This window comes from Coregonus lavaretus (assembly GCF_964263955.1).
Source record: "Coregonus lavaretus genome assembly, chromosome: 26".
NCBI classification, from domain to species: domain Eukaryota; kingdom Metazoa; phylum Chordata; class Actinopteri; order Salmoniformes; family Salmonidae; genus Coregonus; species Coregonus lavaretus.
Window position 1 is genome coordinate 14,617,430 of NC_140013.1, and position 12,563 is coordinate 14,629,992.

The window sequence follows — 12,563 nt, forward strand, 5'->3', positions numbered from 1 at the left end:
ACTCATATACACACAAAGCAAACATTCTCAAACTTGGCAGAATGGAAGGAAATCCTACTTCACAACCATTTAAAACACAAGTGAAAAGGTAGTGATGGACATCAGTTAGGTTAGGTCAGACACTAATGGATGTAATGTCATGGAAGCTTCTATGACACATAATACGCCCAGATGGACAGACAGTAATGTGTATATCAACAGTAACTACTACCTATTCCCGTTATAGGGCACTACATTTGACTAGTGCATTACTTTTGAACAGAGCTCTGGTCAAATGTAGTGCACCATATAGGGAATAGGGTGAATTTCGGGACGCAGGCTAATAGACAGCCCACTCACAGAAGTCGCTGTGCCTCCTGCGGGGGTGGTAGGTGGAGGCGCTGCGCTGGGTGGTCTTGCTGTGGGAGGAGGAGGCCGAGGCGGAGGTGGTGGAGGAGGTGGAGAGTTTACTGGTGCCGTTGGTGACGGTGCTGGGCCGTACACGCGCCAGGCTCAGACTGCTTGTTGACCGAGACTCACTGCCCTCCACCTGACACATACACACACAGAGAAACACATACGTTAGGATCAGGACTCAGGTGACTGTGGACAGTGTGGACACACAGGCATGCATACACACGTATTGTAGCAGACAGGCACGCCAGGTGTTCCCCGATGATTTTTGTTAGCAGCAGAGGCTAAGGAAGCGGAGGGGGAGTTTTTTGTAGATTTATCTGGTGACTTTTTAAAAAGGGCATTCTACTCAAAAATACATGGAAGTTAAATGATGTTGACACCATCGTAAATATAACTGATGTCTGCCACTGCACTGTAGGGAGATGAGGAGCAAGCCAATCAGTGTTGCTTCCTAAGTGGACAGTTTGATTTCACAGAAGTGTGATTGACTTGGAGTTACATTGTATTGTTTAAGTGTTCCCTTTATTTTTTTGAGCAGTGTATATATCTATTAAAAAAACTCAACATTTTAGGGGGAACACTGGGAACGCAGACAGGCAACGCAGAAAGCCTTAATGAGGAAGGATTGTCGCTCTCTCCCACCCCTCTCACACACGTTGTCTCATTGTGCCTCACCTCATTCATGCATCCCAGTAACAGGTAAGTGGCGGTGACCTCGTTGTACTTCCGAGTGGTCAGAGCGTCTTTGATGTCGTCACGGGTGTAACCCATCCCCACCATCACCTCTGAAGGCGAGCGGAGAGATGAGGGACGTTACACAGAGATACAGGCTAAAAGAAAGAAGAGGATGGATGCGTCCCAAATAGCACCCTATTCCCTACAATAGTGCACTACTACTACTACTACTACTACCACCAGGGGCCAGTGCACTAAATATGGAATACTGTGCCATTTGGGAAGCATACAATATGTAGGTAGGGAGTAGAGGGGAGTTAGAGGTATTTCACCGATGCGGCTGGCATCATTGTGGTCCTCCACAGGCTCTAAATGAGGCTTCAGTTCTTCTCCGTCGTAGCCAGAGTTAATCCACTTGTCGTTCATGATTTGCTAATGAGGAGGGATAAAACTATGTGTTAAAGATGGCACAAACAGGTTGTGCGTGTGTGTTTCCGTGTACTGAATGTCAGAGTGCCGCCTGCAGTTGCCTTCCTCACCTCCAGGGTGCAGCGTTTGGTGGGGTTGAGCACCAGGAACCTGCGCAGGATGCCCTCGCAGTCGGTGGACATGTAGAAGGGCACACGGTACTTCCCCCGAAGAACACGCTCCCGCAGCTCCTGGGGAACAAAACATACAGATAATGTTACACAAAACGTAAACATAACGTTACACAAAACATGCACATAACGTTACACTAAAACATGATACATAATAATGGCAAATGGACTAAAAGACAACAGGCCCCTTCTCTTGATCATCTGAACATGAAAATAAAATGTGAACATGAACTAATCAGAACAAAACCCTTCAGTACCACAGGCAGCATTAGTAAGCAAAAACGTCACATAATGCATCATCTAACTAACATCCAAACCAGACACGCCGTCTTGACATTGACACCTCAGTGACACAGTCTGCGTCCCAAATGGCACCCTATTCCCTTGCGTCCCAAATGGCACCCTATTCCCTATATAGTGCACAACTTTTGACCACACCATATGGACCCAGGTCAAAAGTAGTGCCCTATGTAGGGAATAGAGGGCCATTTGGGACTCAGACAAAGTAAAGGCCATTTGGCTGCGCTGCGGTGGGCCTTGCCTTGAGGTTCTGCCCGTCGAAGGGCAGTGATCCGCTGACCAGCGTGTAGAGGATGACCCCCAGGCTCCAGATGTCCACCTCAGGCCCGTCGTACTTCTTCCCCTGGAACAGCTCCGGAGCGGCATAGGGAGGGGAGCCACAGAACGTGTCCAGCTTGTTGCCCATGGTGAACTCGTTACTGAAGCCAAAGTCTGCGATCTTGATGTTGGAGTCGGCATCCAGCAAGAGGTTCTCAGCCTGCAGAGACAGGTGAAGTTAGCAGAGTGCAGCTTTAAGGATCGAGAGTTTGGTCAATTCAGGCTGAGTTTGTATGCTCATTTCAGGAAAGAGATAATCAGTGTTCCACATTCGTTAATGTATTGATCTTGATATACTTAATATCAATGAGTGGTTGTCATTTTGGACAATGAAAAGGTGCCCAAGTCATCAGATCTGAACAAGTCACGTACTTTAAGGTCCCTGTGAACAATGTTCTTCAGGTGACAGTAGTGGACAGCAGACACAATCTAGATAGATATATATAGAGAGAGAGGGAGAGTGGGGGGAGAGAGCGAGAGAGACAGAAAGAGAGAGAGAAAGAGCGAGAGGGAAGGAGAGTTAGACGAGTCACAGGGAAAAAGCCAAACACAGACACTTACAAGCTTATAATAACGCTTGCAATGTAATACAGGCCAACTCAGCACCATTGTTGTGATTATAAATTTTTGGTTGTATCTCACCTGACGGAATTTGGCCCGCGCCTCTTTCTCTTTCATTCTCCCATGGGACACGAGGTAGTCAAACACTTCACCTGAGGGAGAGAGAGACAAACCACATCAATAAACAGAGAATCAGGCTTACAACACCATCTGGTTGAATAAAGTGTAATTGAGGCACTTATACTGTATATTAGTGATGCATGGGTTGACTCATAACCCGCAGTCCCCACGGTTATATCTGCGGGGCGGGCGGGTTAATGGTCATGAAATATGGAGTGGATGAAGGGCGGGTGGGTGGCGGCTGTGTTGAATATAGAGAAAACAATGCATTAAAAATCAATAAATGTATAATTCTTGTGCAATTCATATCTGTAGGCTACATTAAGGTTTTTCTTTTGTTACTTTTATCTGGCATTAGTGTGCAGACTAAGCTTTAGGCCTAACTGTATGCTCGCCGAATACACGTCAATTGCCAAATGCTTTTGGGAACTTGGGCAGAAAATGTTATCTTCGATCCACTGAGGCAAAAATGACAATGTTGGAGTTTAATTCAATAAGAGAAAAGCTGTGAAATGGAGATTTGAAAATAAATAGAAGGGAGGGCCAGAATAGTAGTCTAATGTTGGGGAAAGATTTGGTGAAGTGGTAAGATGATATCAGTGCCGGCTATGTTATGTGTGATGATTGTGAGGCGCTATACAAATTCAACAGTCACAAGACGGAGATTTCCAAATGGCATGTCAAGGGAACTACTGTTCAGATGGGTTAAAGGGAATAGTAGCCTGAACTCTGGACACTGACTGTAGGTCTATAACCTCACATGAACTCTTGCAGAATTAAGCATTACTTACAGTGAAATGATAAACCAAATGTACATTTTGACTCTGGAATATGATTGATTTCTTTCAGCATCTTGAGAGAATGAATTTGCAGTTAGTAAAGGTGCTATCTTTATCAGCATCATAAAAGCTGATAGTAGCCTATTTCAACCACATAAAAAATGCATCCAAGCCGAACTACAATCTTATCAGAACCATGTTGGGTAGTTTCACATCTTTAAATTGTCTTAAAAGCAGTTAAACTGATGTAATTTGGAAATGTTGCACAGAAAATATTTCCCTTTTTAAAACATTTATTTATTGAATTTTTCCCAATTGAATCCCATTATTGAATCAATCCCTGGCAACTAGATTTAAACATTGATTCTATCGATTTATGACATTATTCTGGTGAGCAGGGTTTATTTAGTCTTCCAGGGCAACAAGTAATGACAGAAGAGAATCTGCATTTATCTAATTATAGAAGTTGTTAGACATTGACTAACAAATAGCCTGCAAAAATGACGGAAATTATAAGCAGCAACATAGGCCTATCTAAAAAGGCCCGTAAAAAAAAAAGTGCTCGGCCATCTCTGACTGTATAGCACATTTTCTATATTTGCGGGTTAGGGTCGGGTGCGAACCTCAGATCTTCACTTTACGACATATAGTCGGGCGGTTGCGGATGGGTTATTAGCAATTGCGGGCGGGTGCAGGTGAACAAACAGCTGATCCGCGCACCCCTTCTGTATATATATATATATATATAGTGTATTTATAGGAGTTATACAGTGTGTGTGTGATGCCGACAATAAGCCACAATATACATGAGAAATTGCAATGTAAGAATTAAGAAGAGAGAATATAAAACAAATACTTTAAAAATATGCTTTATTGTCACATACACCGGATAGGTGCAGTGAAATGTGTTGTTTTACAGGGTCAGCCATATTAGTACGGCGCCCCCTAAGCCAAAGGAAAGCATGCACAGCAGTAGTATGATAAGTGAGATTGATTATTAAATTGAGACTGATCTGGCCTCAGTATCTTCATTATGGAGCCTATAGGGCCTCATTCATCTCAGTGATCCCTGGCCTTATGGTTGACTTTGGGTCATTTACTGAGTGATTATTGACCGGCTAACGAAAAGATGAGAGGAGTGAGAGGAAGATGATGACAAAGAGAGAGAGATGGAGGGAGAGAGAGAGAGAGAGAAATAAAGAGAAAGGGAGGGAAAGAAAGAAAGAAAGAGGAAAATGGGTGATAGAACAAAGGTTATGATGTACAGGGAGCCACTGTCACATCTGGATGCCTTATTGATGTGACGGATGCATGGGCATGTCTACATGTCTGTGACCCATGCATGTGTATGGGAATACGTGGTGGTGGTGTGAGAGAGTTGAAAGAGAGAGAGTGACTTAATGAGTGAATGCATGAGTGTGTGTGTGTATTGTGTTTATGAACAGTAAGTGCTTCATGCTAGAGGGCACATCCACTGGGAAAAAAGCAGTGAGGTTGAGATCAGGAGGGGGCACATGCTTGGCTTTTAGCTCCTTATTTGGCAAGAAACAGAATGGGAGGAAAAATGGACAATCGAGCAGAGTGGGGATTAGAGAAGGTGGGGGCACGAGCAAAGCGAAGAATGGAGAGAAAGTGAACATGACAGTGCAGAGCGAGGGAGGTGGGCGGTCAGAAGAAAATCGATGGGTCAGAGGTACTGGGGAGAGGGAAAGCGTGAGGGAGGGGTGGAGAGAAAAGAGATGAGAGAGAGAGAAACGGAGGAGAGAGTGGGGATACTGCTTGAGGTGAGGTACTCTGCTCACCCCCACTAGCGTACTCCATTATCAGATAGAGCGTATTCTCCGTCTCGATCACCTCAAACAGCTGCACTGTAACACACACAAACACCTCAGTATAGTGGCACAGACAAACAACACACAGTTCATAATGCACAATGTGATTTACTGTGTGTTCCTTAGAGCAGGGAGATGTGCTGTAAATGCACAACAGTACAGTACAGCAGTTTATGGTTCAGCTGCATGCAGTATTAAAGGTGACCGTGTGCATTATAAAAAATGGAGGTAGTCTACTTGTCCTGGCTTTACATGAGCGACTGCACTCTATTGCCTTTATAGTGCACTGTGTTTGACCAGGGCCCATAGGGAATATGGTGCTATTTGGGACACAACCTCGAGGGGGTCTGGGTGACTGTATCCCCATGGAAAGGAGGATTATTTTGAGCTCAGTGGGGGACTATTGTCCATATCACATGTCCTGACTCCTGCTCAGCATCTGTTTGGACAGTAAAGGGGAACATTGCGTGAGGATGTCTGTTAGGCTGATGATGTTCTGGACTGGGGTATGCCCTGCGGCGTTACACCCTGGAAGCTAGGGAGATTATTATAGCCGAGGCACTTACCGATATTTGGGTGGTTGAGGCCTTTCATGATCCGTACCTCTCTGAAGAGCTGGAGGAAAGAGAGAGAGCAGAAGCTAATTTAAATAATTTTATTTAATTATTCAAGTCTTTTTTCCCCCCAGAATTGGAACTCTTCACAGTCCCACTGATATATATAGATAGATATAGATATAGATATAGATATATATTTATATAGATAGATATAGATACAGTGGGGGAAGTATTTAGTCAGCCACCAATTGTGCAAGTTCTCCCACTTAAAAAGATGAGAGAGGCCTGTCATTTTCATCATAGGTACACGTCAACTATGACAGACAAAATGAGAAAAAAGAATGCAGAAAATCACATTGTAGGATTTTTTATGAATTTATTTGCAAATTATGGTGGAAAATAAGTATTTGGTGAATAACAAAAGTTTCTCAATACTTTGTTATATACCCTTTGTTGGCAATGACACAGGTCAAACGTTTTCTGTAAGTCTTCACAAGGTTTTCACACACTGTTGCTGGTATTTTGGCCCATTCCTCCATGTAGATCTCCTCTAGAGCAGTGATGTTTTGGGGCTATCGCTGGGCAACACGGACTTTCAACTCCCTCCAAAGATTTTCTATGGGGTTGAGATCTGGAGACTGGCTAGGCCACTCCAGGACCTTGAAATGCTTCTTACGAAGCCACTCCTTCGTTGCCCGGGCGGTGTGTTTGGGATCATTGTCATGCTGAAAGACCCAGCCACGTTTCATCTTCAATGCCCTTGCTGATGGAAGGAGGTTTTCACTCAAAATCTCACGATACATGGCCCCATTCATTCTTTCCTTTACACGGATCAGTCGTCCTGGTCCCTTTGCAGAAAAACAGCCCCAAAGCATGATGTTTCCACACCCATGCTTCACAGTAGGTATGGTGTTCTTTGGATGCAACTCAGCATTCTTTGTCCTCCAAACACGACGAGTTGAGTTTTTACCAAAAAGTTCTATTTTGGTTTCATCTGACCATATGACATTCTCCCAATCCTCTTCTGGATCATCCAAATGCACTCTAGCAAACTTCAGACGGGCCTGGACATGTACTGGCTTAAGCAGGGGGTCACGTCTGGCACTGCAGGATTTGAGTCCCTGGCGGCGTAGTGTGTTACTGATGGTAGGCTTTGTTACTTTGGTCCCAGCTCTCTGCAGGTCATTCACTAGGTCCCGCCGTGTGGTTCTGGGATTTTTGCTCACCGTTCTTGTGATCATTTTGACCCCACGGGGTGAGATCTTGCGTGGAGCCCCAGATCGAGGGAGATTATCAGTGGTCTTGTATGTCTTCCATTTCCTAATAATTGCTCCCACAGTTGATTTCTTCAAACCAAGCTGCTTACCTATTGCAGATTCAGTCTTCCCAGCCTGGTGCAGGTCTACAATTTTGTTTCTGGTGTCCTTTGACAGCTCTTTGGTCTTGGCCATAGTGGAGTTTGGAGTGTGACTGTTTGAGGTTGTGGACAGGTGTCTTTTATACTGATAACAAGTTCAAACAGGTGCCATTAATACAGGTAACGAGTGGAGGACAAATCCTACAATGTGATTTTCTGGATTTTTTTCTCTCAATTTGTCTGTCATAGTTGACGTGTACCTATGATGAAAATTACAGGCCTCTCTCATCTTTTTAAGTTGGAGAACTTGCACAATTGGTGGCTGACTAAATACTTTTTTCCCCCACTGTAGATATAGATATACAGTGGGGAAAAAAAGTATTTAGTCAGCCACCAATTGTGCAAGTTCTCCCACTTAAAAAGATGAGAGAGGCCTGTAATTTTCATCATAGGTACACGTCAACTATGACAGACAAATTGAGAGAAAAAAAATCAAGAAAATCACATTGTAGGATTTTTAATGAATTTATTTGCAAATTATGGTGGAAAATAAGTATTTGGTCACCTACAAACAAGCAAGATTTCTGGCTCTCACAGACCTGTAACTTCTTCTTTAAGAGGCTCCTCTGTCCTCCACTCGTTACCTGTATTAATGGCACCTGTTTGAACTTGTTATCAGTATAAAAGACACCTGTCCACAACCTCAAACAGTCACATTCCAAACTCCACTATGGCCAAGACCAAAGAGCTGTCAAAGGACACCAGAAACAAAATTGTAGAACTGCACCAGGCTGGGAAGACTGAATCTGCAATAGGTAAGCAGCTTGGTTTGAAGAAATCAACTGTGGGAGCAATTATTCGGAAATGGAAGACATACAAGACCACTGATAATCTCCCTCGATCTGGGGCTCCACGCAAGATCTCACCCCGTGGGGTCAAAATGATCACAAGAACGGTGATAAAAAATCCCAGAACCACACGGGGGGACCTAGTGAATGACCTGCAGAGAGCTGGGACCAAAGTAACAAAGCCTACCATCAGTAACACACTACGCCGCCAGGGACTCAAATCCTGCAGTGCTAGACGTGTCCCCCTGCTTAAGCCAGTACATGTCCAGGCCCGTCTGAAGTTTGCTAGAGTGCATTTGGATGATCCAGAAGAGGATTGGGAGAATGTCATATGGTCAGATGAAACCAAAATAGAACTTTTTGGTAAAAACTCAACTCGTCGTGTTTGGAGGACAAAGAATGCTGAGTTGCATCCAAAGAACACCATACCTACTGTGAAGCATGGGGGTGGAAACATCATGCTTTGGGGCTGTTCTTCTGCAAAGGGACCAGGACGACTGATCCATGTAAAGGAAATAATGAATGGGGCCATGTATCGTGAGATTTTGAGTGAAAACCTCCTTCCATCAGCAAGGGGATTGAAGATGAAACGTGGCTGGGTCTTTCAGCATGACAATGATCCCAAACACACCGCCCGGGCAACGAAGGAGTGGCTTCGTAAGAAGCATTTCAAGGTCCTGGAGTGGCCTAGCCAGTCTCCAGATCTCAACCCCATAGAAAATCTTTGGAGGGAGTTGAAATTCCGTGTTGTCCAGCGACAGCCCCAAAACATCACTGCTCTAGAGGAGATCTGCATGGAGGAATGGGCCAAAATACCAGCAACAGTGTGTGAAAACCTTGTGAAGACTTACAGAAAACGTTTGACCTGTGTCATTGCCAACAAAGGGTATATAACAAAGTATTGAGAAACTTTTGTTATTGACCAAATACTTATTTTCCACCATAATTTGCAAATAAAATCATTAAAAATCCTACAATGTGATTTTCTGGATTTTTTTTCCTCATTTTGTCTGTCATAGTTGACGTGTACCTATGATGAAAATTACAGGCCTCTCTCATCTTTGTAAGTGGGAGGACTTGCACAATTGGTGGCTGACTAAATACTTTTTTTCCCCACTGTATATAGCGCATGTGAATATAGGTAAGAAAGTGGGGGATGATCAAAATCCCTGATTCATAATGTAAGAACTGAACATCAGACAGGCAGATAGGAGGTTAGCCCGCCTCCACCACTGTCACTCATTTATTAATTCATAATGAAGCTCAGCTGCTTGTCGGAAAATGGATGCACCTCCCCCTCTAACACTAACTAGCTTCCTGCTAATTAGAGAGAGGACCACTCCAGGGACAGCCTGACTAGACAGAGTACCTCTCTCCCTCAGCAGAGCCTCCCTCCCCACAGGAGGTGCTGCTGCTTTTAGCCTCTTCTCTTTCTAGAAATGGTGGGGACAACGCATCACATAGTCACTGCAACGGTGGTGCGGCACGGGCACCGTCTGCCGCTGCTGTGTGTGATTCAACGCCCTGTGGTTATGAGGTGACACACAATCGTATATACACACTGTCGCACACCCACACCAACACACAGCCCTCCCTCGAACACATTCACAAGCCTCCTTTCCTGGTTATGACATCTGCTGTAAGTGGGGAAACCGGGAGCGCTGATGGCACATACATACAAGCATCTTGGGGATAATTATAGTGTATGTCTGCACCAGCCCAGAGAGTCCTCTCTTTGAACTGTATATGGTGAGCCTGGGTGACGAGGCATCGGCCTGCTCTGACCACGTAAAGGGGAATCAGTGAGAGACTGTGTCACAAGGGCTGGGTTTGTGGGAGGAAGAGAAAGACTTCAATAAAGACAGAAAGAGAGACAAACACAAAGTTACATTTCACATTGTATTAGTGTGAGCGAAAGCAAGAGAAGGAAGGAGAGTAAGGGAGAAAGACAGGAAGGATAGAGAAAGAAACACGCACAATGGATGGAATGTGCTGATGGTTGTGTGAGAAGGCGGCCAGCTTCCTTAGAAGTTCCAGCCCATTCTTCCAAAACACAGAGCGTCACCCAGGGAGCTGTGTCTCACCCCCCCATGCCTCTTTCTCAACCCCCCCATGCCTCTTTCTCAACCCCCCCATGCCTCTTTCTCAACCCCCTCATGCCTCTTTCTCAACCCCCTCATGCCTCTTTCTCAACCCCCTCATGCCTCTTTCTCAACCCCCATGCCTCTGTCTCAACCCCCCCATGCCTCTGTCTCACCCCCCCATGCCTCTTTCTCAACCCCCCATGCCTCTTTCTCCACCCCCCATGCCTCTTTCTCAACCCCCCCATGCCTCTTTCTCAACCCCCCCATGCCTCTTTCTCAACCCCCCATGCCTCTTTCTCAACCCCCCCATGCCTCTTTCTCAACCCCCCCATGCCTCTTTCTCAACCCCCCCATGCCTCTGTCTCACCCCCCATGCCTCTTTCTCAACCCCCCATGCCTCTGTCTCACCCCCCATGCCTCTTTCTCAACCCCCCATGCCTCTTTCTCAACCCCCCATGCCTCTGTCTCACCCCCATGCCTCTTTCTCAACCCCCCATGCCTCTTTCTCAACCCCCCCATGCCTCTTTCTCAACCCCCCCATGCCTCTTTCTCAACCCCCCCATGCCTCTTTCTCAACCCCCCCATGCCTCTTTCTCAACCCCCCCATGCCTCTTTCTCAACCCCCCCATGCCTCTTTCTCACCCCTTCATGCCTCTTTCTCACCCCTTCATGCCTCTGTCTCACCCTCCCATGCCTCTTTCTCAACCCCCTCATGCCTCTGTCTCACCCCCCATGCCTCTGTCTCACCCCCCATGCCTCTGTCTCACCCCCCATGCCTCTGTCTCACCCCCCCATGCCTCTTTCTCAACCCCCCCATGCCTCTTTCTTGTTAGGATGATCTAAATATTTGGGGTTGCCTTGAGGACAAAAGGAAACAGAGAGAAGGAAACTGGGTATGATTCAAATGTGTATGCCTCAGTGACTGTGCAAGCAAATTACACATTTCTCAAATAAACATGCAAACAGAACGGAGCCGGGCTAGTTGGTGTACAGTGTCCTGATTCAATGATTTAAATTGCTCACACACACAGGATCCAAGAGGTGTTCAAAAACAGCCGGGAGAGATTCCCATGTAGCCAGACAGAGGCGTCGTTTTTGGCCCGTCGGAGCGCATAAGCATACTTACTGAGGTGAAGAGCTTTCAAAACAGCCAGTGTTTCTCAGTTCAGACAAAAATATATATATAAATAATACAAGGACAAATATCTAGGGATAGGGCCATAGATGAACATTGTTTGTTTGAAGTGTTACTTACGAGGGGAAAGTTCCACCATAGCATGATGTAAGCATGACTGTCTACTTCCTGGTAGTGATTTAATAATACATGAAGGATGTCATAATAATGCATGTTGCCTGAGGCGATTGGATGAGCCAACCTGCAGCATGGACATTACCAAACAGATTCCTGGTATTCTAAGGCCCGCATTGTCCCGAGGACAAACTCAATATGGCTCCTATCGTCGGAACAATAGCCACGCTCTCCCTTTCATGCTGTGGCACTGCAAAATGACCTACCTAAACCAGTATGGAGACATGTTTATACAAAAACACAGAGTATGTGATGCAACACAAGATATTGATCGGTTTGTCGCTGCGCCACATGATTCTGAAGCAGGCGGTGTCCACAGTCCTACTTTTGTTTCCCAAGTGCAACTTCAAGTAGCGGGCTAGTTTAGTGTTGTTGTACTAATGTCTTGTGCATTTGTATCCATGAACTTGCACTGAATGTAAATGTTTATCAAGACCCAACAAATATACAGTGGACTATAGGCTAGTGATGCATGACTGTAGGATATAGGCTAGTGATATTAAACACTGTACAAGGAAAAAAGCCTTCTGAGAAACCATGTTCTTGAAAAACAATTTGAAGGTGGCAAATCTGACTCACTGCTTCCCTTGTTATCAATTTTCAATGCCAAAGTTATTAGACAGTTATTTTCAATGTTAAAGTTATTAGATTGCTGTGCAGGGCAGCTGGACGCCACCATAAATCTGCTGGTGTACATGTGTCCTGTCCCGACACACTTGTCTGAGAGAATCAGCCTGTGTGAAGCAGACATGTTACATAATAATGCGGCTAATGTGGACCAGAGCGACTGTGAGTGCCACAAACACACCACACAGAGGGGATGGCATG

General features: G+C 45.3%; 1 protein-coding gene across 1 annotated transcript in view; it reads right to left on the reverse strand.

The window, feature by feature from the left end:
- The window catches only part of LOC311101841 (MAP/microtubule affinity-regulating kinase 4-like), a 54,090-nt gene that overhangs the window by 11,941 nt on the left and 29,586 nt on the right, over positions 1 to 12,563 (reverse strand). Inside the window, exons 4-12 of the mRNA XM_084143053.1 lie at positions 6,147 to 6,195; positions 5,551 to 5,616; positions 2,931 to 3,001; positions 2,661 to 2,717; positions 2,212 to 2,448; positions 1,611 to 1,730; positions 1,404 to 1,503; positions 1,072 to 1,181; positions 340 to 529 (exon numbers count right to left, since the gene is read on the reverse strand). Of these exons, the coding sequence (XP_083999179.1) occupies positions 340 to 529; positions 1,072 to 1,181; positions 1,404 to 1,503; positions 1,611 to 1,730; positions 2,212 to 2,448; positions 2,661 to 2,717; positions 2,931 to 3,001; positions 5,551 to 5,616; positions 6,147 to 6,195 (1,000 nt within the window). The remainder of the gene's footprint in view (positions 1 to 339; positions 530 to 1,071; positions 1,182 to 1,403; positions 1,504 to 1,610; positions 1,731 to 2,211; positions 2,449 to 2,660; positions 2,718 to 2,930; positions 3,002 to 5,550; positions 5,617 to 6,146; positions 6,196 to 12,563) is intronic.